The sequence below is a fragment of the Synchiropus splendidus genome, chromosome 19 (genome assembly GCF_027744825.2).
Source record: "Synchiropus splendidus isolate RoL2022-P1 chromosome 19, RoL_Sspl_1.0, whole genome shotgun sequence".
In the NCBI taxonomy this organism is placed as follows: Eukaryota; Metazoa; Chordata; class Actinopteri; order Syngnathiformes; family Callionymidae; genus Synchiropus; species Synchiropus splendidus.
In genome coordinates, this window is record NC_071352.1 from 16,156,938 (window position 1) to 16,183,089 (window position 26,152).

The window sequence follows — 26,152 nt, forward strand, 5'->3', positions numbered from 1 at the left end:
TGTCCAAACAGCAGGCAGCTGCCAGGCACGTGAGCACCACAGGAGGCTCAGCCCCGACCCTCCAGAGGCTCAGACGGGGGGTAGATGCGCGCGCACGCATGCAAGCACGGGCGCACGCATGTATTTTTTAGACAATATACCACTTTTCATGTGGTGTCGATTGAGATTATACCAGATCTTTGGGACGAAAAAATAAGGTAAAAACGGAAATTTGCATTTCAAAAAGTGAGAAAACAAAAATGTTTTGGTGGACAAAGATGGAATTTAGGAAAACTAAAATCACAAGGAGAAAAAAAAACTACATCTTTCATAAAAATGGAATAAATAAATGTAATGATAAATGTAATAAAAACATAATATAAATTGGAAACTTAACCTTGATCGGTTTAGATTACAAAGAAAAAAAAAGGTCCCTTTTCTTTTCTTGGGTCAAAAGTGAGGAAGCGTGAACAAAGCACAGGCATCATTGAGAGATGCACATGTTGGAGTCCGAGTGTGTGAGAGGTGCAAATGTTTGGGATGAAATCCAGAGGCGTCGCTCAGTTCCACGTTTATTTGACAATTAAAGAAAATCCAATAAAAGCTAAAACAGTTGCACCATCACCACGAAGCACTTCTCCCACTAAAAAAGGTAAAACTAGAAATCCAAGGTTAATAAAACGCAAGCGTCGGAGGGAGCAAAGGAGGCGAAGGTCTACTCACATGAACCAAAGACACAACACAGACTGGCGCTCGGGAGGGAGCCGGCGCTCCTCCGCTCGTCCTGTCCCACAAACCCTTCAGTCACATCCTCTGTCCATCAGAGAGTTTCCCTCACGTCCCGCCGTCGTCGCCGTCGATCGAGCGGGGAAAAAAGTCTGAAGAAAATGGCGGCCATGAAAAAGCCCCCATCTGAGTCCCGCCCACGAGCGCCGCCGCCTCCGGCCCTGGGCGGGAGTCCGGTCGGCTCCATGGGTGGCGTCGTGGTGGGCAAGAGCGGCGATGTTGGGCGGGCCTTCCCCCCTCCCCCGGTCGGCGCAGCTCGGCAAACCCCAGAAAGGAAGCGGGGGCCACGGACCCACGAAGCGTAGAGTCAGCCGCAGGGCCGATGTTGGGGGGGTGGGAGGTGCACGGGGGGGGGCGCTGCCCCACGGTCGGGCGGGCGAAGCATCCGCTCTCCTCTTGCTCCTCCCCCGGTGTGGTCCGGTGCTGCTACCCCGCAGCCCCAGACCCTCTGGACTCAGGTGGATCTCCAAGCCGTCACTGGACCAAAGACAGGAAGCGGCGTCCGGCTCACACCCAGGCGGTCCAGCCCTCGTACAGCTGGGCCAGGTTGTCCATGTTGGTGGCCTCCTTGATGACCACGTCCACCTGAAAGACAGGCCACACGTCAGCGGCGTCCTCACCTGGAGCCGGCGGCCTGAGGAGCACACCTGCTCGGAGACGCTCATCCTCCTGTTGGGGTCCACGTCCCGGCCCTCCAGCTTGGCCTTCACCCTCTTCCACACGCTGACGGCGTACGAGTTCCTCTCCTGGACGGCTGCCAGTACAACACCATGCTTACACACGTGCAGCAGCAGCAGTGGCGGCGGCGCCTCCTACCTCGTCCTGTTTTGGGGTCCCGCACGGCTCTCTTGGGACTCGGGTTGAGGCCCTTGCTGCTGACGGCCAGGGTGCTGCTGGGCGGCGTGTCGGCCGGCGTGCCCAGGTTCCGAGGCAGGAGCTTGCGCGTGTTCTGGGACATGGACTCCGACTGGGTCCTGACCCCGCTGCACCGCACGGCTGCAGAGACACACAGGACGGTTCAGCCTCTCTCAGCACCACAGCGGCCTCTGGAGGCCACTGAGGGCATAATGTGAGGGAGAAAACGGACAGAAAACTGCCAAGCTTTATTTCCCAGGCAGAACATTGGAGCAGGTCTGCATCAGTCCACTCCTCAATAAGATGAGTCTAATCCAACTCTGAGTTCAGTCAGCTGCGAGGAGCGATCGACTCAAGGTCATGTGAAGCACGAACCTGCCGCGAAGCTCGTCTGCACCGCTGAAACAGGACTGGAACATTCTCCATCTCTGTCGGTCACCAGCGGCGAGGCGAAGCCCACCAGACCGTTGTACACGCTGCGGTGACACACACACACACAAACGGTTAGCGCGACGCGGCGGCGAGGACTGGGGTCACGGTGCTGGCAGACCTCTGGCTCTGGGCGTGCAGCTCCTTCAGTGTGGCCGGGACGTCCTCCAGCAGCTCCAGCTGCTCCGGGCTGCGCGGCTGCCCGCTGGCCTGGATCACAGTGAACAGGACCAGCTGCACGTTGTCCTGCCAGGCCTTGTACTCAGACAGGAAGTGGCGCACGCTGCCCTCGTAGGCCACATCCTCACCGTCCGAGAGCGCTGCCTCCTCGTCCTGCGGGATGGAGCAGAGTGTGGGTGGGGGAGCTGCGGCCGGGGCCTGGGCGGCCGACCCACCTTGGCCATGGCTCGCAGCAGGTGCTTGACGTCGGCCAGCTGCCGGTTGTGGCTGGACAGGATGTTCTTGATGGAGTCCACCAGGAGCTGCAGCGTCTCCCCACACGACTCCAGCTGCTGCTCGCGCTCCTCCTGGTTCCTCTGTGCGCCGCTCAGGTCGTCCTGCAGCTGCCGGCGGGCGCAGCTCAGCCAGTCGGGGCTGCCGATGGGCAGGTCCAGGAGCGGCGTCTGAAAGAGGGAGCGGTGTCACGCCAGACCCCAGGAGCAGCGGCGCAGACCCACCAGGCGGTGCAGCAGCTGCAGCTCCAGCGGAGACACGCTGCTGCTGAACTGGGCGGCGTAGCTGCAGGTCTGCTGGCAGCGCTTCAGCAGCTCGAACAGCGCCGCATCCATGTTCAGTGCCTCGGCCGAGCGGGTCCGGAGGCCCTCGAAGTTGAGGATGGTGGAGCACAGGAAGGTGACCTGGGAGGAGAAGGAAGGGCTCAGCGGTGCCGGCTGTCAGCACGGGGGCGGCCGCTCACCTGGCTGGTGCGCTGGTTCTCCCGGGCCACCACGGCCCGCCGCTCCCTGATTGTCATCTCGAAGTCCTGCAGCACCGGCGCCAGAGCTGGGTTGGCGCCGCCGGCCCACTTCAGACGCTGCTCGATGCTGCCCTCTAGTGACGCCAGCTTCTCCTGTGAACACAGCAGCAGCGCGTGAGGTCCAGCTCGCAGCAGCTTCTGTCACGGGTCCGAGTCCGAGTGTGTTTCAGGTACCTGGATGGCCACGATGGCGCCCTCGTCCTGGCTCAGCTTGTACAGCTTCTTCTTCATGTTGCTGAGGATGACCGAGCGAGGAGGGATGCTGACACTCAGCGTCTGGTTGTTGGGACCCAGAACGTCCTCATGCTGCCACTGGAGCACATGCAAGGCATGAGGTCAGTGAAGCAGCACTCCAGCTCCTCTGGATGGTCTGGAGAAGAGAGCGCTCACCTGGAACATGGCGATGTGCAGCTGGCTCCTCTGCAGACTGGCCTTGGCAGCGTCCAGGTTGGTGTCCAGCCTCCTCAGCAGGTCCAGCTTCTTCCAGGCGGTGTCGTAGGACGCAGCCAGCACGGTGGCTCGGTTCAGCAGCAGCTGGGAGACGCGGCCGGACGCCAGGCTCTGCTCCGTCGCCTTCTTACACAGCTCGTCCAGAGACACCTTCGGATCCAGAACAAGTCAGTTGGGTCTCCCGCCGGACATGCGCTTCCGCCGCCGCCCACCTTGCTCTCGGCGCCAAAGTCCTTGGCCTCCACCTGGGCGACGACGTCCAGGCCGAGGGCCGACAGTGTGCTGCAGATGGCCAGGCTCATGGTCTGGCTGGGCAGACCCATCAGCATCTGCCACACAAACTCAGCGGTGAAGGCCTTGATGGGTCGAGTCATCTGATCCTCGTTGACCATGGCCACGCTGGGAGCCACTGAGTTCATGTGTCGGAACAGAGGCTTCCCCAGAGCCACCACCGGCCCGTTGGACGGCATCAGCTCGTCGGGATTCGGCCCTGCTGGTCACAACATCGGCATCACTAGAGTCCGGAACAGAGAAGTTCCGCTCACTCACCTGCCAGGGTTTGGGCAAAGGAGGCGCACATCCGGAAGAACTCCCGCACCGTCTGCAGCCTCTTGAGGAAGAAGATGTCCTCCATGAGCTGCCGTTGTCTCAGACTGTCGAAGAAGTGGCGCTGGGCTGCACGAGCCTCTCGCATCACGTCCACCTTCTTCCAGGCGGCAGGAACCTCCAGCGAGCTCAGCTGCACAGAGGGAAGAGTCAGGCGCCTGCTTCTCTCAGCACCAGGTGCCAGGCGTGTCAACCTTCTCCGTGAGTTGTCCGAACGCCGTCTCCAGCTGCGTGAACATCCCATCGAAGGCGACCAGCAGCATTTGGCCGGCCGTCATCTTGGGCGTGTCCTGGCCCGGCGTGTCCATGCTGCGGGGCTGGATGAGCTCAGAGTACTGAACTCGCAGCATCCTGATCACAAATACGCTTTGTTTTAGCTCAATCCCATCAATGACAGCTTCTTTCTGCTCCTCTTTGTGTCTGGGGTGATCCATATTCCCAACTGTTTCACCCATTAACTGGCTGCTCCTCACCACCACCACATGGCAACACAGTCCAGCCGCGTCTCCTCACCTGGTGGTGTCAAGGCAGTGGTTGTGTCCGTCGTGGTCCAGTCCAGCACTGGCCTGCAAGCTGTCCATCAGGCCCTCCAGGCCCAGTCCATCAGAGCTCTGCTCCACCAGCTGCTCCAGCTCTGCCAGCATGGACTCCAGCGTGGGCTCCCCCTTCACCACACAGCGCAGAGCCTCTGGGAAGATGATCTGCCGGAAGTTGGTGTTCAGCTCCTGCGAGAAAAAAAAAAAAAGAAACCTAAATAGAGAAGATTTTTGCTGTGATGCGCCTTTGAGGCCACGGTGGGGGTGCAGTCACCTGCAGGCAGGTGTAGACAGTGTTGGACAGGTAGACTGCCTGTGTGGTTGCCGACGGCGACGGAAGGTCCAGGTCGTGAGGCAGGAGGGGGCAGCGCTGCAGCAGCGTGGTCAGGGCGCTGACGTTCCCCATCATGCAGCAGAGCTCTTCCAGGAACCAGGCGCCGTCACGTGACATCAGGTCTACCAGCTGCTCGCCGGCGCTGGCGGCCGCCGCCTCCATCACCAAGTTTCGCCTTCAGAGGTGGAGGACAGTGTGAGAAAACCTCCCACAACAGCAGCAACACACAGTCCCACCTGCAGAGGGAGCCCAATGCCGCAGTGATGATCCCAGCCAGGCTCAGCGAGCCGGGCTCGCCGTTCTCCCGCAGGAAGACGGCGATGCAGTGTTCGATCTCCTGCAGCTGCTCCTCGCAGGTGGCCGGCGTGGTGCCCTCCGCCTTCAGCCTCTCCGCCTGGAGCATCACCCGCTCGTTGTTGTCGGCCATTTGGTGCTGAAGCGTCAACTCCACGTTGGACAGGAACTGACACGTGGCAGCAGGGGACTGAGGGGCGAACAGGACCTCGTACCTGCAGAGGTGAGAGCACTCAGGAGACACGTCTCGGCTGGAAGCTTTGTCTGGTCGTCATGGAGACGAGCTTACTGTCGGTAGACACTCTGGCAGTGCTCCACCGTCATGTCTCTTAGCATCTCCTCCAGCCAGAGCTTCCACTGGTGGGCGCGGTGCCGCAGCATGGTGCTGCGGGGGTACAGCAACGCCACAGTGGCGTAGCTGTGCAGCTGCTCCAGGCAGCCACGCAGGGCTCCCCGCCGTTGCTGCAGCAGAGCGCTCATCTCTGCCTCCAGCGTCTCACACTGACTGATGAGGTGAGCCTGACCTGCGTTCTGCAGGAAGGCTGTGGCTGGGACGTAGCTGGGTGGACCTGGGGGAGGGTGCAACACCATCAGCTGTGTGTGTGTGTGTGTGTGTGTGTGCTTTTTAAAGAAGAGGGGGGGGGGGCACCAACCGAGGTCTATGGGGCTGCTGATGTCCTGCAGCAGACTGGCCAGCTGCGTGGCCTCCAGGTTGGAGAAGGCTGCCTGGTACTGGGACAGCCACTGGTCCAGGTCGGCCAGTTTTCCCTGAATGGCCTCCTGCACCGTCCTCTGCCGAGACTGAAGCTGCGTGTGCTCCGAGTACCTGCAAGAAGTCCAAGTGCTCTTGTAGATGGAACCGTCAAGCAATGAAAAGCAGCTCCTACCTCTGCTCCAGGCTGAGTATCAGGTGGTCCGAGCGGTTCTCGGCTCCCTCCAGGAAGGCGATCTCCTCCTGCAGCTTGGCCTGCAGCTTCTCGCCCTGACACAGAAGCTCCTGCAGCATCAGGTACTCGTCCACCGCGTCCTCCACTTGAGGCAGCACCGCCAGCATCTCGTCACGGTTCTTGAACCAGTTCACCTGCAAACACTCGATCAGTCATCCTCGACATCAGTGACACCAGCCGGGACAAACCTTGATCTCAGCCACTCTGGAGGAGAACAGGGAGCGTGTGATCTCTCGCTCCATCTCTCGCTTGCTCTGCTTGCTGTCCGCTTGTTGACCTCCTCCTCCATAGACCGCGCCGGCGAAGCCCACCTCCCCACCAGCGGTCCAGTCCACCAGTGGGTCGTACACGAAGGCCTCCAGCAGGGTCAGCAGGGTCTCTCTCCCCCGACGCATCATCTGAACAACCTGAGCCGTAGACGTAAGAATTATGCATCTTTTTCTGAACCTGAAGCGTGAAAAATGACTCACCTGCTCACAGGACAGGCGGAAGATTCCCTCCACCCCTGTGACTCCCAGCGCCGTCTCAATGTTGTGAGTCATCCTAAACGGGACCTTCTCCGGCACTCGCAAGCTTTTTCCTATGGACACAGAGGCATCTTCAGCAAACCTCTGTGACAGGTAACAGTCCGGGCAATGCCAGGTGCAATGGTGAGAGCTGCATGCTCCTGTCTCCTTTCATGGAGTTAACTTTACTAAGAAAATGTGCACCTTTTTCAAAGCAGACGTTGTAGTCGATGTGCACCACCTCCCCACTGGTCATGTCGATCAGGACATTGTCAAGGTGACGGTCACCGAGGCCAATGATGTAGCCAACCATGGACATGACAGCGGTGGACCTGGCGTAGGACTGTCCGACAGATAACATTTCAGATCCAGCCACAGGTGTTTCAGAGCAGCCGCAGTCAGAACCCTCAGTACCTGAGTGACTCGCCACCACTCGCTGGGCGTTGTGCATGAGCACCACAGCTCTTTGGCCAGCAGATTGGACGGCGTTGCCTCCATGAGTTCTTTCAGCACGTCCTTCATTACACTCAGAGGCCAGTCTCGCCGCGTCACGTCCAGACTCAGGCCTACGGCCTTCAAAGCTGGACCGATGCGGCTGTAGTAGAGCTCGCTGGGCCGCGGCACCAGAGGAACTGGCTGCTGTTGGAACGAGTCTTGGGCCTGAAAACAGAGAGTCCATTAGGAAAAGGACGAGTCACATGAGGACCATGGTACCTTCTGGGCCTGCAGCACAGCGTCTCGCTGCTGCCAGCGCTTGTAGAGTCCAAACAAAGGCGTGGCTCCGTCCACCCACTGGATCAGGCCCGAGCGGGTTCCCAGAGGAGTAACAGAATAGTGCCGGGCGTGGAAGCGTGGCTGCTCCTGCTGGTTGATCTTGGTGAACATGGTGTTGACGATGGACAGGAACTGCATGATGCGCTCATCTAGGTGCAGATCTTCCAGACCTGAGCAAGAGAGGCGATGCAGTCACATCATTATAGCTGGAGGTGACAAAACAACACACCTTTGAAGAGGTATGGGTAGTGGCGTCCATCAGATCCCTGGAAGAAGAGCTTCTTGGGTTTGGTCTTGGTGGGCAGGATGGTGATGGTGTTGCCGACACTCTGGATGGTGACGGTGTCTGAGGCCGACACCACACCGGGCAGCGCCATCTCGGTGGCTCTCATGGCTGCCAGATGAGGACTTATCTCATCCAAGTGAAGCAGGTAGCTGGCTCGCTTCTGAGCTCGCTGCTGCAGGCTGATCATGATCTGATGGAGAAAACGGCTTTAGACTCCAGCCGTTTCTCACCAGGAAGAAGAGTCATTTTGGCAGCCACTCACCTGCTTGAAGGGAAGCCAGCTGCTCGCCGGGTTGGCGGGGTTATGGGGGTTCTTCAGCCGCTCGATGGCGGAGTTGATGCTGTCGCCGTACGTCTGCTGGAACCAGGTCTCGTGTGGGGTCTCTGCTGGAGCCGCTGTGATGCTGCAGACATGCTCCAGGGCGAAAACCACCGGCCGCATGAGAGCAGAGTGTTTTTCTCGCATGATGGCGATCTTCTCGTCCCTGCGGAGCGTGTTGTTGTTCTGCACCCTCTTCACCTCGTCCTCCAGCTGCTGGATCCGTCTCAGGACGTGCATGTGCTGCTGCTGCAGCACGCCGAGCCACAGCTCGTCCCACAGCAGCGTCACCCTGCGCAACTCGCCCACAAGCTGCTGGACCTGGGCGACACGTGGCAGCGTTAACACCTGATCAACCTCTTGCACGTCGGAGGTGGTCTGGCAGGTACCTGCAGCACCATGGTGGGGTTGGCCAGGGACAGCTTCTCTACAATCTTGCTGTAGCAGTCCTGCATCATGGCCTGGTCTTGACTGGAACAGAAGGTCGCCAGGTCATCAGAAACCTCCCCTTGGGTGCCGCTCTCAGGGTGCCCATCTGCTTCCTCCACATCAAGCCCCTCCCCCTGCATGCTGCCCAGGAAAGTGGGCAGTGCAGACGGCAGTTTGCTCCCTGACAGGAGAGTTTACCGTGTCAAAGGAGAATCATTCCAAACTATGAAACACTGGCCAGAAGCGATACCTGAGTTTTGAGCTTCACCTCCGAGGGACAGTGAGCCCACAATGGCGGGGTAGAGGATCAGATGGGGGGAGTCTTGAGCGACCCTGCACAGAAGGCTGCAGATGCTCTGTCGGATGTACGCCTCCGGATGATTGAGGCGGGAAAACAGCTGCGGGGTGATACCTGAGGAGGAAAGACAATGGTTTCAATTCATTTTCTGCTGCAGGTCTAATACTTATTGACCAGACAAACCTCTCCACGGAGCAGTCGGGGTGGAGGCCAAGCCCAGCTCGAGCCCTTCCCTCAGTTCTCCAGCGTGTTTCACCAGCAGACGAAGAAGACGCAGGGTCGCCATTACGATCACATCATCATTGCTCTGTTTGTTGTTTGGACAGGAGAGCAGGAGTTTGGGGTCGTCCTCGTCAATGGGCACCTGGGTGGTGTTACAGGAGGAAAAATCAGATTGAGTTCCATCAGAATTTTACAGAATGACATGGAGGCATTTAATGAAATCTATGAGAAAAATATTACAGTAACGTAATGTTTTAAGAATCTTCCAAGAGAAAGAAAGGCTCAGGATTGAATAGGGGAGGAACCAAACCCAACCCTGTCTCACCTGTCCAGCGTTGAGCTTGAGGAAGGTGAAATAGGCCTGACAGGAGATCCTGTAGAGGCCGAAGATGCGATCCACCACACATCTCCAGACACGGATGAGACCCTCAGCGACTGACTGACCGGCGTCGGCGAGCCAGGGGCACGAGGTGGTCAGTTGCCGCCAGATCACGTCCACCATGTCGTCCTCCTCATCCTCCTGCTGCAGGGCCATGTCCTCGTCCTGAAGGTTTACAGTGACACTGAGCACAAGGCACACAACACTGCAGTGGAAAACCAAAACAAAACTCCACCTGGATGCCCGTGGGGCGACACATGGCCTGCCCCAGGATGCTGAAGATGGTGTCCTTGTCTTCTTGACTGGTGGTTGCTGGTAGAAGATCCTCAATCTCCTTCTTCTCACCGGGCAGAAGAGGAAGACCCTCCCCTTGACTGGAGAGGAAGACAGAAGAGCTTGTAACCTCTCATCCATTACTTGATGACCTTCTGCAACAAGGTCCTTCTATAGTAAAATAATTACATAATTTTTATTTGCTACTTTTCAGGTTAAAAAACAGTTTAGACCCATTTTTTGGGACACTGTTTATCTCTCATGCAGGCATGTTGGTGTTTCTCTTCTAGTTCTTCTAGTTCCACAGACGATTATTTACACTTCTGTATTATTTTTTCTGTTGTTGATATTTTGTTTCCTACCATCAGCTTTCTTCTGCTTTTCTTACTTAATTCCACACGTATAGCCTAAATTTCAATTTAATGTGATGATGAGGTTCTGCACCAGTCCGATCTCTGTTGATGAAGTCTGGGTTTCGACCGTGTTTAATGAGCTCCATCATAATGAAACATCCATTTAAATGGATGCTTCAGACCATTTCATAGACCCACCTCGCGTTATCCACTACTTTCCTGCCCCAGCGGTAGGCCCAGCTCGCAAGAGCTGCCCAGGACTTGGCCACCTCTGGAGCCAAGCTTGCGGACAACTGGTAGAGTTGGCCCAGGACGAAGTCGGGCTCCCCCACGCCAACACTTACTGTAGACAATAGAACAATTATTAGTCCATGCACATCTGCTTCGCTGTTGTGCACCTCAATATCACACCAATGAGTGAAAGACTGGCTGGCAATCATCCATCAACAACTTCGAACATTCATTCACCTGAGGTCTCAGTCACGATATGGGGGATTCCCTGGTCCACCAGGGGAAGCTCCAGAAGAGCCGTGATGTTCTGGCATAGAGGCGACATGTTGCCCACGGCATTCGAGGAGTTCACAGCCGTTGCCTTCTTTGCAACCTGACAGCAAACAATCCACGTGAAGACAGCACAACAAAGCATCTGTACTTTACAACCAGAATCGATACAGAAACATTTTTTTTTACATTAAACTTCAATTTTCCAGATGTTTGAGAAACAGAGTGATGACCTAAATGTGTTTCTGAGTATGACTAGTACTTATTTTAGTGCCTTTGAAACCAAACACTGGAGTGTATATAAATCCACCGTGATGTGTCTACATGGCTATATTTGGGACTCAGAGGTCTGTCCTGTGGTGATTTGTGATTGAGGAAGTCTAACTGAGAAACCTGTTTGAGCTGAGGAATCATGTCTTTCCAGTCGGCCAGCAGCCACTTGCAGAGCGTCAGAAGCGAACGACAGGCGGCTCCTTCGTTCTTCCCCACATAGCAATAGGACAGCGCTGCTTTGCTCAGCATCTCCATGGCACTCACTGACTGGCCTGGCAGAACAAACAATCTCGTCAAGTGGGGATCTCACACAAACTCCAGTCCAGGACATTTACCTCCTCATATTACTTCAGGTCTAAAAATGTGTCATTTACCTGCAGTCCTCAGAACTTTTGCCTTTTCTATCTGCAGCTCCGGTCCCCACTTCTCCCCCAACGTTCCCTCCAGGGTGAGACGGTTGAAGGACGTGACCAGGTCGTCGCTCTGCTCCTCCTCCTCCTGCGTCCCGTCACTGCACCGACGAAGGAGGCGTGATGCCAGCGAGATGTTGCCCTTCTTCCTGGCAAACTTGACTGCGGTCAGGCACAGCTCCGTCAGGTGTCCGTCAATGGATGGAGAGGAGCCTAGGCGGGAGGGGAGGTGTCAGGTCTGCAGATTCAGAGGGAAGGTGGCTGTATCCACCCTCAATACAACACCTCTGAGCTTGTTCTGAAGTTGCCTCTGGAACATGGTGTATCTGAGCGCCTGGAGGAAAGGTTGTACGTCCTGCTGCTTGCAGGAGCTCAGAGCTTCACTGTGCAGTGGGACCACACAGTCCTGGAAGATCATAACAAAGGGTTCAGTCCCACACATCAAACAAAGGAGTGCGGCTGAACTGGGGCGTACATCTTGACCGGTGAGTGTGTTCTCCAATGTGGCGGAGCAGTGCAGCTGCAGGGTGGGCAATGTGGGCAGAGCACCAGAGAGCGTGAGCGTTGAGAGGCGGAGGGGCCCCAGACAGATTCTTCCTGTTTGTTTGAGGCAACGCACCAACGTGCTGCGGAACCAAAAAGTGCAGAGTCAGCACAAAATCATTATAGCACTGATGCCACGGCCATAACAGTATGATCAGCGAGTTCTTACTCTGGGCTGCCCGTGGGCCTCTGCTCCTGCTCGGCTTTGGTCATGGCACAGACGGCACTGCGCAGGAGCTGCACCTCGATGGCTCTCTGCAGCTCTGTGGGATCCGGACTCACAGAGGGCAGAAGCCTCTTCAGATCTGACAAAAATACAAGTGGGTTTCAACATGTGAAGTCCAGTTTCAAAGTTTCAACAGTTGTCGTCTCACCGAGCTTGTCCTTGCTGCTGGCAAGAGAGTTGTAGTCTTCTCCGGGCAGCAGCTCCAGCTGAGCGCCACACTCGGCCAGATCTCCTTCCTCAAAGCGACTCAGGGCCTGGATGTAGTTGAAGTCTGCCCTCAGGTTGATGCTGAAGGGACTGGTGGAGTTCTGCTTTACAGCGTTGATGCCAGCCTGCCACTCTTTCACCGAGGCCCAGTCACAGAGCGCTATGTAGCACTGGCATGTTTTGTTGGCCAGGAGGTTGACCACCTCTGGAGAACACTCGCTGGACTTCAGCAGCACAGTCTTCCTGTTCTCACCTGCTGAGCAGAGGTTCGATAATGTTTAGTTGATCACAAGCTAAGGACTCTGTGCAGAGCTCAGTTTATTCTTACCGTTGCTGGAGTGTTTGGGGCTGCTGGTGTTGATTTTCAGCAGGTAAGACTCAGAACTTTTGATGCTGCAGTCGGCCCCTGTGACTGCTGAGAGCTGGTCTTGATAGTCCAGTGCAGCCTTCTCGTATCTACACAGGTGAGATTTGGATGAGAAATGTGTGCAGAAGACACAGTGACATTTTAGATCCAAGTAGGACTCACCGCCCCTCAGCCTGCAGAGCGACCGAAGACAACCAGCTGAAACTTCTCCCTGTAGAGCTGAGACACCAGGCTGCCAGACCCTGAATGGCTTCAGGGCAGCGTAGCTCACACAGAGCTTCTGCCAACAAGGTCAGGGGAACCTCCAGTTCTGGACCCTGGTGACAACAGAAAGCCTATTAGAACCAAAGTGTCAAGTCCATTTCCACGCCAACCAATGTTTCACTGACCTGGGTGCTGCTGTTTTTGATTTCCGTCAGCAGGTCAAAGCCGTGGCGAATGGTCACTGCTGGTTGGCCGGACAAGAGGCCGACCCTCATCAGGGCCAGACGAATTCTTGTCAGCCAGTCCTGGCAGGTCTGACGGTTGGTGTAGAAGAATGTCCTGATTCCCTGGAAAGTGAGTAGAAATGAATTGATTTCAGCTGAATGGCGTGAAAGCAGACATGGTTGGCTTAAATGTGAACTTCAGAAGCGAACCTTTGGTGGGGCGGTCAGAGCATTGGCGCAGCCCTCGTACGCGTTGTACATTAGCTTCTCCAGGTTCTCCAGATACTGCAGGAGCAGAGCCAATCGGAGCTGATTGGAGTGGTGACCGTCTCCGTCCCCCCCAGGGCCGGCCCATGCACCCACGTCCTGCTCTGGATTCAAACTTAGAGCTGCTAGGTTTCGGATCATTCCTAAAAAACAGTGACAACAGGCAGCTTCTTGTACAGGTCGGCTCAGAGTTTGTGGCATAAGAACTTGTGCATGACACGTCCAATGGGAAAGGAAACTCACCCTCGATGGTCTGGAAGGTGTCCTGGGCTCGCCCCAGTGGAGTTCGGAGTTTGGAAAGGACGGTGAACTGTGCCGCCTCCCACACGGCCCACTGCCAGAGCACAACTTCGGTTTTCAGCAACGCACGCGGCACCATGCCAGAGCGCCCACCGTCTGCACCGCCCCGTTTCTCCAGCCGCTGGCAGCTGTGGTACAGTCGCTCCAACCACGGGTCTTTGCTAACGAGTCCAAAGACGATTCTTCTGTTACACAAGCTCATCCAGCGAGAGCTGTCAAAGATGCACTTACCCTCCTCGCTGCAAGACTCCGTACAGGATGAAGCTGATGAGGTCGCTGAAGTCCTGCGGGTGGAAGGTGCTGCTGGGCGCTCGGCTCATGTGGTGGCGGATGGCAAGAGAGATCTGACTCATCTCCGGGTGACTGTGGTTGCTTCAGACAAACAAGTCAGAGGGTAAGAACACGTAGCAGCAGATATTGGTGAGCAAGTGCTGAGGCACCAGCCCCTCACCTCTGAGCAGCTAAAGGAACCAACAAGTTAGAGGTGTTGTACCTGAGCGACACATCAAGTGGGATGGTCCTGAGGAGCTTCCCGTAGGCCTGTCGGACCTTCACCGCCGAGTGGACCAGCTGGACCCGGCACACGTCCACACATCTTCCACACACAGAGAACACAGACGGGTGTGACTGACAGATTGGTCAAACTAAATGACAACTGGTGGCTCAAATCATTTGTATTTCCCTTAAATTTATCTTTAAAATTTCCCTCCAGTGATACTTTTAACTGCACTTTACCATATGGGGGATCTTCAACTTAACAACCGCATAACTGTGAAGATTTTTAATACGGTCACCTCTGGAGTAGCTCGGTGGAGAGGGATGAGGAGAGGACTTGCAGGCTGCTGCAGGTCTGAAGGCAGATGGACTGGTCTTCATTCAAAGCTGCTCCACAGAAATCAAGCAAAGTTAATATATAATCTTTCTACAGTTTGATCAGAGGAGGTAGGACTAACCGTTTGCCAGCAGCCCTCTGCAGAACTTGTTGAACGAGGGTAGTGAGAAGAGAGGGCCATAGGTTTCTGATTTCTTCATCAGGATAGAGATCTCCTGAGCCCAGGTGAGCAGCAGCTTCCTGGAACATCAACAAAGGATAAGCATTTGTGTTGCTTTAGTCCTTGGAACCTTTTTCAGGAATCATTTATTGTTGTTTGAACCATCCTCTGTAGTCAGTGGGCCAATCACTCCAAAGTAATTCAGTGATCAATTCAACTACAAGTATTTAGGGTTATAACTGACTCACAATGGAATGATAGTTTAGTAGTCTTTCTAAAATTACGAATTCGCTTAAATATCCGATAGTCGGTAAGTGTGACAAGACAAACATGTTCTCATGACTGTACTGAGGACGGAAGACTAGAGAACCAAATAACATTTGAGTGGACGGAGTTACAACTCTGGAGGGCAAACCTCACAATGAATGTACAAAGCAGAGGCTTCGTGAAGATTATAACAATAATTTATGTGTTGATGCTGTAGAGCAGTGGGAATCAGAACCAAGATCGATTCCAAATGGAAAAGTGATTATGTCAACTTCCTGTCTGACCTGGCCTCAGGGTTAAGATGCTCCTTCGTCAGCAGACCACCCAAGAGGTTGAGGAGTATGCTGAAGTGTTTCTTTGTCGCTGTGGTGACTGTGCTGATGACAGCGCAGTCGAACAGCGAAGGGGACGAGGACGACAGGCTGGATGAGATGAAGTGGTCGTGTCTGTCGGCAGATATCAGCAAAGCAGACGTTAAAATACTCAACAACATTAATGTTACTGTGACCCTGCTCATGTTACCTGGTGCAGTGGGAGTAGAGGGTGTAGAGGACTGCATATTGGATGGCAGGATAGAAGACGGCCAGGTCAGAGTGGACCAACGTGAAGTGGTGACTGAGCAGTGAGAAGACAGTGGGAGAGAGTGCCCACATCTGAAACACAACAAACGGCTTGTTTTCAGTACCTGCAGGCTCAAAGGCTTGTCACTTAAGGTTCAGGTCAAAACAGGACATATCACTGAGGAAACTCACGCCAATGAGAGAGTTCTTGGTGTTCCCGATGGTGATAAGAGTGCTCAGGTCGAAGATGAGGGTGAACTGGGCCTTTTCCAGTGGGATGGATAGAGTGGCGAAGACCGGGTGCTGGATGCTGGGGAGGAGGTTGGTGGGTGGAGGGTTCTTACTGATGGGCTCCAGGGTTTCTACGATGCTGGACAGGGCACAAACCATCTCACCCAACACCATTTTATAAGCCGCCTCAAGAGTGGGGATGTTCTTGAGACCCAGAAGCGCCTGGTAGACGGCGTAGACAGCTGACATCACCTGCGAAGTAAACAAACATTTAATCTTCTTCGAATTCTTTACTCAAGAATGTGGCTCCTTGGGATGTGTGGGGAGAGATGTGGAACCACATTGATGTAATAGCACATGCTCACTCACTTCTCTCTCTCTGTGAAAACGTAGCTCCAATAACTGTGAGTCTGGTGCCAACAACTTCTCCACAAAAGACGCAGGCAGCTTTGTGTTAATTTGGTCCACAACCTGAAGGAAGATGACAGATGAACCCAAGAGAAGTGATATCATCATCCCCAAGTCTGAAGCTCTGGTTGGGGCATGAATATGAGTGGATGACGACGCATACCAGGGTGAGGAGTCTCAGCACTGCTAGGTTGTAGTCGGTGCCGCACACTTGGCAACAGTCCAGCTGGTCCAAACCGTAGTCCAGGACGGCTTCCATCAGCTGCCCGGTGGGCTCCATGCTGGCCAGCAGGACTCCCACACACTCGTTGCCAGCAGTGAGAACGGCCTCAGAGAATTGCACTTGCTTGGCGGTGGTCACGCAGCTCAGCACACGGTTCAGAACCTTGACAGAGGGAACAAAAGACTTAACTACAGTAGAGGGAGCTCACTTCTTCACCAGCATGTGATGTAATCAAGGCATATATTTCAGGGGGATGTGTCTTGAAAAAAAATCATCTCCACAGGCTTTTGGAGGTTGGGGGCCCCCTACACTGAGATTTTGACCCCCTAAGCTGCAATGTCACCCCAATGTTGAACTTTTCCCAGCAATGTTTGATGTTGGATATGAGACAGAACAATAACTGAATGGAAAAGAAAAAACACAGAGCTTAAATTAAAAAATGCCTAAGCCTAAAAAAAATACATAAAAAAATAGATAAATAAATGAATGAAGTAAATAGTAAGTGAAAGCTTCATGGAGTACTTCAAGTAGTTTCCAATGATTTAACAAGCAGCAGACTTCTTACATCAGTCACGTAGGCCTCAGTGATGGGGGGTCCTCTGACCGGGCTGAACAGCTCCCCAATGCTGCGGACGACTGTGCTAAAAACCCTCAGCAGAGCAGCTAGCTTCGGCAGCAAGACAGACGGAGAAGGGATGTCCTCGTCCATCGCTTCACCGGACACCACGTGGCTCAGGTCCTAAACCGAACACAGCAAGTTGTAAAGAATGTTTTATTGATAAAAACACATCATGAAGCAAAGAGAGAAGAGTTTTATGTCTGAGTGAAGAAGAAATTTGGGCTGTCAAAGTAGGAGATGAGAAAAAGTAAAAATGTTTTTTACAAAGTTAAACTAATAGCCTTTGTAGTTCAAGATGATGGAGGTCAGTGGTTGTTTCACCCTACCTCAGCGTAAGCCTCCATGTCCTCCAGGAACTGACCCAGCAGGGTGGTGGAGAAGCTCAGATCTGCCACCCAGAACTGCTCCAGACTCTGTAACCAGACTGAAGGGGGAGGGGGGGGAGAGATAAACTCATGTGTCTTCCCCATGACTTCGACATCACCACAATGACTTTAAGGCACAACATGGTAATCCAGCCAGCATCACCGACCTGACACCTGCTGAGTGAGCGACTGCTTCTGCGTGTGGTCGATGTGCCAGCCCACCAGAATGTCCACAGTGTCCTGAGAACAAGAAGGTAACATTGGCAGGAGTACCGTAATTACTGATGTCATTAGGCAAAGTTAACTTGGCTCACTCTGAAGTTGGTGCTGAACACGTGTGGGTAACTGCGAGCCACTTGAAGAATGCATTTCACGCTCTGACAGAGCAGCTCCGGTGTGCCCACTCTCTCCAGGATGGACTGCAGCTTGCCCATCACCAGCTGAAGCAAGCACATTCATGTCACCTCCACACATGAAGTTGATGGCACCAAAACAACGAGTTGATCCTTTACCTGCATGACTGACGAGAAAGACTTCCTCTCTCCAGCAGCCTCCAATGCTCGCTGCGTCGCCACCAGATACAAAAGTTTCACTTCGTCACGGCTGCACGACGAGAACTTGAGGAAGATCCACTTGAAGATGCGCTCGGCCTCGTAGCTGAGCACTGAACACAGCAGACCCAGACAGGCCGCCGCGTCCTGGCGCAGCTCCCACAGCAGCTTGCTGCTACAGGAGACATTCAAGTGCATGAATTAGACGGTGAAACATGAGGAAAGCAGGATTCAAGACTAAGTGCTTTTCAGTCCATTTATTTCTCATCTGTCAGCCAAGAGAAAAATAGCTCCTTATACGAGTCTGTTTTCTAGGAGGAAAAATGTGGCAAAAAGGTTCACATGACAGCAACTTCTATATTTACTTTTGTGTTGTTTAACAAGCTGTGAGATTCTGATCTTACCTTTCGTTTAAAATGTCATTCAAGGTGTTGAGGATCGTGTCCAACTGTTTGATCAGGGTCTGTGGGAGGAACAACACAGAGGGACTTCAAATTCTCAAAGAGAATTCACCGGATTGCAAGCGGCATTCAAAGACTTGAACCTCAATAGGATTTTACTTGATCTAACCAGTACCCGTCTCCGATATTGCTTAAATAAAGGCGGATTACGAGTGATTAACTCACTAAAGCCTGGATTACAACACAAGATTACAGGGCGATGTGAGTAAATATCAGCGTCCAGAGGAAAACTGAGGTTCACACACAGCAACTATCGATTGATTGTACAGCATCAGCTAAACTGTAATTGTACAGAGTTGAACATCAGACTCACCACTTTGCTCTCGCTGTGGCTGATTAATTCCTTCAGCTGTTTGAGGGTGGCCAGCCTGCGGTCACGGTCGTCCTCCCTGGAGACGCGCCGCAGGAGGTTGGCCAGACGGGACTCCTCCGAGTGAGCCATCCCTCGTTCTGCGACAGCAACGGGGGTTGAGTGGTGGAAGTCGAGGACGGTGTTCAGAACCAGCAGCCAGGAGAACTCACCCTGCGATTTCCTCATGTCCTTTGAAGCTAAAGCACGGTTTCCATGCTGAAAAGGGCTTGAATCCGGCGTCACGTCATTGGGCCTCAACTCTTGCCCCAGCGACTTCCAACCAAAAGTAGTATCACAGACACCTGGACCAGCTTCATATCCACCTGAGGAGAAGTCAATCTCAATCAAACTTATCAAACCGCAACTGTATAAATAATAACCACATAAAAATAGATGTTACATAAAACAAGTCGGGACATCAACAGTAAAATAACGCACAGTTTAATGTGGAGATGGTCTCCAGCTTGGTGACCTTAGTACCTCCCCCAAGTGATGAAAGTGCAAAAATAAAGAACAGCAAACAACAACTGAGGTCAAGGGTCTCACCATCGTCCTGAAGTGCATCAGCAGCAGCGAAGGCATCGCTGGGCACGGCCGGCTGGTCAGGGCAGCTGGAGGGCAAAGTGCCATAAAAGGCTGGTGAGCCAAGGTCTTGAGTGTTCACTTCGTCCTGGCTGGGAAAAAAAACAACAACTCTGATTACACAAAGAATGATGAATCACAGAATGATTTTATGAAAGGCAAAATGATTTCAAATCAAAGTGGATCATACACTGAGTGCCACTGACACCAACATCGATGACACTGTTTCTTGTTGCAAGACATGTGATGGCAAAAAAAAACCTCTAAAGTGAGTGGCAACAGAGAACACAGTAAGCTAACGTCAGAGCTAACGTCAGAGCTAACGTCAGTGAAAAAAAAAAACTAAATCCAAATGTGAAGAATTGAGGTGACACGAAGCTTACATGAGACACAAGCACAGAGAAGGAAATTCACTCAGGAAAAAAAAGTCAAATTAGAGATGGACAATAAGTCTTGTAAATCACAGATTCCTTCATGAAAGTGTTAAAATTTGAATCTATCTGAACATGTGCGTCTTTTCATTTCCATCATTATTCAAAAACGTATGAGTTCAGGATGTAGCTAAAGAAATTTGTCCCCACAGCTCTGTTAAAAACAAGCCCCAAACCTTGAGATCTATAGAAGCCTAAGAAAACAATCAATGTCCCATGGATGTCTCATGTTCCGAATCACTGTCAGTCATTCTGGTTTCTCAATATAGAACATCCAACAGACTGGGGCATCATCTTTTTGAGTCTTGACTCTTCAGAAGAGTAAAAATGTACCATAACAAATGGCAAAATTGTACATCTTGCAGTAGTGCCCAAGTTCACTCCCAGTTAATCCAGTCCAGTCATGAAACCATGACTTCATCACTTGTGCGAGTTATACATCGCATAAGTTGTATGATATTGTATCAGTTCCCGTTTACACACAAGAGAATAACCACAAAAAGCCACAACAGATGGAACCTTAAACTAAAACAACAAAACTAAAAACCTCAGGGGCAATAGTTTGGTGCTGAGAGAGGCTCCAAGCTTTCAGCCGTTCTGCACTAGACCAAAGAAATGCCTTGTATGTCAGCCCAAACCAGCTGTCAATTTGACTCATTCGGCTCCATCAAAACGTACTATCAGCACTTCACTGGCTGCCAGTTATTTATAGGGTCTATGTCAAATGTTTACAAATATGGTCGGATGACTTCAGTTAAGAGTCAAGACGCCCAGATACAAACTACACTGAAGCAGCTCCCAGGTTGTGTATATTCACTCTTTCAAAGGGCTTGGTGAGATTTCGAATCACTTTCAAAGTGATAAACACTTTCAAAAAGGTTTATCACTTAGACACTTTACTCAGCACCTTAGGTATAATTTAGCATATTTTCTTCACGCTACTTTGTTTTCTCCTGTGCCTCATGTAAAGCGCTCTGGAAGCCGGTCTGTCATGGTAAGGATAAAAGAGTATAAGTAGTTCAAATCCATGGGGTAGAAGGGGAAAGTTGTCTACCACTCTCGCCTGGAAACAGTTTGAGACTTGAGGGGGGGAAAGCGTCACGTTAATTCATGTCAATTAAGGTGCATTCAAAGTGCACTTGGCTTATAAAGTTCTCAGCAACAGTCCAAGGACCGACCTCTGACACCAATAACTCGTGGCTAGATTGGAAAATAATTAACTATTGAGTCACAGCGAGAAAACACAACGTGGAAGAGAATCCAAAAGTAAAAGCCTTCTTCTTCGAGTTGTTATTGCGTGTAAAATGATGAAAACCGAGTTCAATCTCACCACATCTGTGCTGGAGTGGACGGGAATTCTTTCAGTGAACTGTTCGCCTCATATAAACAGGGGTGGCGTCCTCCCCACGCTTAGCTTGCTATAGTTAGCTCTCTCCTCAGAAAGGTCCAGCTCTCAATTAAAATGCGGTTATAGGGCACAACTCGAGCCCGTGTCTTCGCGAAGGAAGTCGTTATAGCGGCAACATGCTAATGTGACATGCGTCGCTTGCTGTCAGTGTAGCATGGACGAAAGCTAATGGATGCTAACAGTTGGCGCCCGGTTTGGGCGCTCCAATCTTCTCGGTCCAACAAATGTCGACATAATAGCCTTTGCGGTTCAGAATGATACGGCTAATAGATGCATCGAATCAAGCCCAGTTACCGTTGCAGATGCAAATGTGTAAATGTGCTCCCATGTGCCCACAACTCCAAAAGCAAAAAGGCCGCACGCCAGACAGCGGTGTGCGGTGGCGCTTCGCCCCCACGCTCGAGCACTAACCTGGGCTGCCAGTCATTCCGGTGAGGCTGCAGTTTGTGGGCGCCGCTGAGCCGAGACCGCAAGGCTTTACGGCTCATTACCTTGTGGAGAGCTGCATGACCTGCCGGCCGCAGTGACCGTATGCTTCCCCTGTCTTATGTCTCAAAAGAACGCCGTGTCAAATCTCAACATTTATTCGTAACTCGTTGTTTCACTGCGAGCTAACGCTAGTGTGTTTGTTCTGCTTCTTCTTCGCTGGGGTCCATTACAGGCCTGCGGCGCGCTCGGCTGCAATAGCGCCATCTGCTGCGAGGAGGAGCCAAGTGGCCTGAATTCATGAAACGTTTGCATATATTCGCCATTTAATCACTTTATTTTTAAATCGCTCGTCTAAAGTGAGGCTACAACACTGACTTTCAATTCCCCCAAAATTAGTGAGAGTCAGAAATATGTGAGAGAAGGTGAAAGCCAAGCAACAATGTTATAATAATTTTAAATATGAAACAAAATAAACATCATGCAAGTTCATTTTACAAAAATTGCATTTTTAATAAATAAACCCAACGACCCCCTCGCCCTCACGTTTGTTAGATATTCGTATGAACTTTTTCAAATTTAATTGAGAGATTTCTCAATAAACATGATCTGACAAACAAACAAAAACCTAATAGCGGTGTTAAATGATTATTTCAGGTTATTTTTGTGTTTCGTAATAATCCCTTTTAGCTTTTATTCTCCAATCCTAATAGTAATGACTTGTGTCATTTCTTTACACTGTAATGCAAATAGTAATGAACCAACCATTGTTTGACAGACGAAAACTGACGCCAGAAAACAAATAAATATTTATCACCCGTCGGAAAAATAAAATATATCATAAATAAAAAATACATTCACACCAAAATAAAGAACAAAAAAAATGTTGCACAATGTGTAATAGTGTATTTAAAGAGACAAAAAAATCATGAAATAAACTCAATGCGAAATTGGGTTTTTCAAAAAAGTGCCTGTGTTTGCACGTTTTCACCACTAGATGAAGCCAAGTCACTGTAGACCACCCAAAGCAGCCAACTCTCAGGTCATGGGAATCAAACCCACGACCTCCTGGTTGCGCTATATTGTCTCTCCTGAAACAAACAGGGTGATTCGCCTCAACCGTCATGACATTCATCTGAAATGCCCAGTCGTCAGTTGAAGAGTCCCTGTCCTACATTTCAGTGTTACTCGGGGGTGTTGACCCTGCGGCGGGCCGCGGCCACATGCCACACTGGGTTCAATCGCAGCCCCGTCCCTGTCACTCCGTCCATTCTGCCGACTAATAATACCAGCGTTGAGGCCTTTGAAGCCAGCGTCCACTCCGGGCCGCCGTGCGTCAGCCCTGACGTCAATGCTGGCGAACACATGCGCCTCTGTGTGGACTGGAACCTGTTGTGGGTGGCAGGAGCCTGTGAGCCGCCTCTCTGCCTCTGTAGCTTTAGCCGCTCGCACAAAGAATGGTGGCGTGGAAAAAAAGAAAACAACATGAATGGAAGGAAGAAGGGAAGAGGAGCAGGGGGGAGACAAAGACCAAGGAGCACGAGGGGGGAAGGGGTGGAGGCGAGGGGGGTTGAGGGTCATAAAGTGCCAGTCATTGTTATTCTTTGTGTTCACATGGTGAAAGGCTCCCACCAACTCGGTGGAGAACCTTCATCCTCCTGGTGTGCAGTCAGCATTTTAGCAGTTCTGACATCATCAAGAGAGAAGGGGGCCAGAGAGCATTTTGGGTCCAGTTCAGGTTTAATGTGCCCGGCCTTCCCGTCCTCACCGGACCGTCAGATGTTTGATCTTCCGGCTACTGAAGTCGTTTCTTTCCTCCGAGCTACAGTTTTTAAAGATTTTATTTTGGCTGCTAATTTTAGAATTCATTCATGTGTCCATCAATGTCTCCGGTTGTATCGACGCACACGCACGCAGACACACACGTCTGGTCCTCGGTAACAGCACGGTTACTTAGAGACGGATTGCAAAGAGGCTGTTTCCATGGCAACGCTTGTGGCTGAGTCATCCTCACTGCAGTGCGTGCTTTTGTGTGAGTGCACACGTGTTTGTGTCTCAGGGTTCATTCATTCATCCTCGAACCGGGCGGTACCCGATCCTTTGGATTCCCAAAATGGGAACGCTCTTGGCTGTGAGTGGACGAGGCGCTGCTGATTTTTTTTTTGTGTAACGCGTCGCGTCACATGTCTGTGTTGGGCTGCAAGCCTTCGCCTGATGTCGAGTGTGAGGAGAGCTTTCTTTAGCACGAGGAGGAAACCAACTGGAGCAGATCTGCTGCTGCGATCTGAACCTAAACAGACCAAACACGCCGCCATTCTCACAAACAAAAAAGCTTCTTCTCAATCCTCCACATCTTTCACTCTTTCTCCTCTGCTCCTCACTCTCACTACAAATCTCCATATCATCAGCAAACATCACAGTCCTCAGAGACTCCTGCCCCACTTGGTCTGACCTTCACCTCAGCAAACACGAAGGGGAATCCATGTGTTGCTCCGACAGTCAGCTCAAGCACTTCCTTCTGTATCGGCATGAAACCATGCTGCTGCTCACTGACGTCTCCTCTCAGTCACTCAACACGCCACAAGGACACGTGTCCAGCGTCCTCTCAAAGAGTCTGGTCGAAAAGTCCATCACCTCAGATAAAAGGAAAATGTACATTAGACGAAAAATGTTAAATCAGCAAAACATATGATGATATGATTTGTTATTAAAGAATAAACCATTTAGAGCAGTATATAAATTATAATTCAGATGTATACAAATAATAATATGAATTAAAATTCTAAAATATTGAAACCAGTTTTGATTTAATTGAATGCAAATAGGACTAAAATTGTGAATAAATTGGGTGCAGGCCAGTGACTGTCCACTGGAGGGTCGTGACTTTAAATGCTTTTCTTTTTTCTTTTGGCTTCAGAGGAGCGCAGAGCGGCCTGCGCGCACTCCTACGCTGATATTTTTAAAGGAAGTAGATCACAGACTGTAGTTCGAATCCCACGCGGGACGTTTCTAAATAGCGTTTTAATATACATAGATATATTTAAATATATTGTTATTTGTGTCATGTTGTCATGACCAAGCAAGTGTCATTTAAACGTGGTAATTCTTCATGATTTTTAATATGAAATATTTGATAAATAAGAAAGGGAATTAAGTGAATAAACCCTCTGGAAGTCAAACATTGACTGGCACGTGGGGTCAGTGTAAATAAAGCTCAAGATCATCAGTGCGCGACAGTTGCGGAGTGGAACCTGAAGAACCGTCTGAGGAAGTGACGACAGGTCGTTCTACTTCCTGCACCGAGCATCCATCCTTCTTCCTGTCGGTGCTCCGCTCTCTCTCTCTCTCTATCTCTCTCTCTCCCTCTCTCTCTCTCTCTCTCTCTCTCTCTTTCTTGCTCTCTCTTTCTCTCTCTCTCTTACTCTCTCTTTCTCTCTCTGTCTCTCTTTCTCTCTCGCTCTCTCTCTGTCTCTCTCTCTCTTTCTCTCTCTTTCTCTGTCTCTCTTTCTCTCTCTCTCTCTTTCTCTGTCTCTCTTTCTCTCTCTCTCTTTCTCTCTCTCTCTCTCTCTCTGTCTCTCTCTCTGTCTCTCTCTCTCTCTCTCTCTCTGAGTCCACAGAGGAGAGGAGCTGAAGAGATTTCTATTTATAGAACTCCCCCTCCTCCCGCTCAGCCTCCCGCCCCCTTCCACACAAAGAGATACACCCACACAAAAAGAAGGGACACACACACACACTGATTCATGCGTTCACAATGTAAATACAGAAGCTCAGTGTGCGCTGCACTGTGCACACCAGGGCATTAATAATGCAGGGGGGTTAGAGGGGCCATAGCAGATACCAGAGGGGCTTCTACGGTCCTCTGCCCCCTCATGGTCGCACCCTCCGCGGGATCCTCCTGTGGTGGGAGCATGAAGCCGTTCATGCGCTCACACTGATGACACGTGAAGGAGACCCCATCAAGAGACGGTCCAGTCAACACCATCATTGTTTGGCTTCTTGACTGAACAGCAAGAGCGTTACCTGGAGCTCAGATCTGGAGGACATGCATGTGACCCACACACCAAAACACACTTTCACTCAATACCTTCAAACCCACACCAAAAGCGAGTCCATAACATGAAGGAAACTCACACCAAAAGCGAGTCCATGACATGAAGTAAACCCACACCAAAACACACTCAACACCAATGGCCTGCTCCAGCAGAGCAACTGGATCACCTCAAGAGGCGACCCAACACAATATTGGGGCGCAGGTCTGAACGCAACAGCCAGCACCCCTGAAACACCAAATGATTCTAAAAGCAGTGGATCAATATCTGAGAAAGCTTAAGAGCCGACTGGTTTATCCCAGAGTCATCTGCTTTGGGAAACAATATGGCCGCATCCAGACTGACCCTAAATCTGGTCCATCTGTCTGCACCTGCAGTTGATCAGAAGTAAAGGAGTCCGACTGATGAGAGACTCGTGATGAAGGAGATTCATGACTCATGGGTTCGTAGAAGGAGCCAGTATTCACATATATATTCACACAGATATTACAATAGCTATATAACAGATATTATTCACACACACATATATATATATAGCGTATAGTATCTAGTATAGTTTGCAGTAAAACACAAACAATAACACTCACCGCACACACCAAAACCCCAAACACAGCGGTTGAGCTCACACTTGAATGCCAGTGGAACACAACAGAAAACACACATCAGACCCCCAT

The 26,152-nt window shown here is 51.6% G+C and overlaps 1 protein-coding gene across 4 annotated transcripts; it reads right to left on the reverse strand.

Moving 5' to 3' along the window:
- Positions 1 to 251: 251 nt before the first annotated feature.
- smg1 (SMG1 nonsense mediated mRNA decay associated PI3K related kinase) lies at positions 252 to 21,654 on the reverse strand. Of its 4 annotated transcripts, none has more exons than XM_053852098.1 (63): positions 21,415 to 21,654; positions 19,129 to 19,256; positions 18,753 to 18,905; positions 18,544 to 18,680; positions 18,174 to 18,232; positions 17,731 to 17,944; positions 17,533 to 17,658; positions 17,386 to 17,458; positions 17,180 to 17,277; positions 16,800 to 16,973; positions 16,175 to 16,396; positions 15,973 to 16,074; positions 15,565 to 15,855; positions 15,335 to 15,465; positions 15,097 to 15,258; positions 14,507 to 14,625; positions 14,348 to 14,435; positions 14,047 to 14,148; positions 13,785 to 13,925; positions 13,497 to 13,714; positions 13,197 to 13,396; positions 12,948 to 13,109; positions 12,721 to 12,875; positions 12,520 to 12,647; positions 12,133 to 12,447; positions 11,928 to 12,063; positions 11,691 to 11,841; positions 11,501 to 11,621; positions 11,180 to 11,428; positions 10,926 to 11,077; positions 10,500 to 10,635; positions 10,230 to 10,374; positions 9,641 to 9,779; positions 9,352 to 9,570; positions 8,988 to 9,168; positions 8,757 to 8,918; positions 8,467 to 8,687; positions 8,021 to 8,398; positions 7,702 to 7,948; positions 7,413 to 7,642; positions 7,113 to 7,358; positions 6,903 to 7,041; positions 6,663 to 6,772; positions 6,381 to 6,599; positions 6,133 to 6,326; positions 5,899 to 6,071; positions 5,535 to 5,814; positions 5,188 to 5,460; positions 4,892 to 5,126; positions 4,595 to 4,806; positions 4,276 to 4,432; positions 4,025 to 4,214; positions 3,688 to 3,968; positions 3,416 to 3,625; positions 3,200 to 3,337; positions 2,966 to 3,118; positions 2,727 to 2,906; positions 2,445 to 2,672; positions 2,171 to 2,382; positions 1,996 to 2,096; positions 1,582 to 1,761; positions 1,413 to 1,519; positions 252 to 1,350 (listed from the first exon to the last, which is right to left on the reverse strand). In XM_053852098.1, the coding sequence occupies exons 1-63, from the start codon at positions 21,489 to 21,491 to the stop codon at positions 1,273 to 1,275; spliced, it is 10,938 nt and encodes a 3,645-aa protein (XP_053708073.1). In that variant the 5' UTR covers positions 21,492 to 21,654; the 3' UTR covers positions 252 to 1,272. The 4 variants fall into 4 exon arrangements, with proteins under 4 accessions (XP_053708073.1, XP_053708077.1, XP_053708075.1 ...); XM_053852102.1 differs by having other exon boundaries at positions 253 to 1,350; positions 3,688 to 3,965; positions 12,133 to 12,444; XM_053852100.1 differs by having other exon boundaries at positions 253 to 1,350; positions 12,133 to 12,444.
- Positions 21,655 to 26,152: the final 4,498 nt, after the last annotated feature.

Coding starts and splice junctions, on each gene's coding strand:
- smg1 (XM_053852098.1), bottom strand. CDS start 21,491: ATGAGCCGTAAAGCCTTGCGGTCTCGGCTCAGCGGCGCCCACAAACTG. Junction 17,945..18,173: donor AATGACATTTTAAACGAAAG/GTAAGATCAGAA, acceptor TGTCTCCTGTAG/CAGCAAGCTGCTGTGGGAGC. Junction 2,097..2,170: donor CTGCACGCCCAGAGCCAGAG/GTCTGCCAGCAC, acceptor GTGTCACCGCAG/CGTGTACAACGGTCTGGTGG.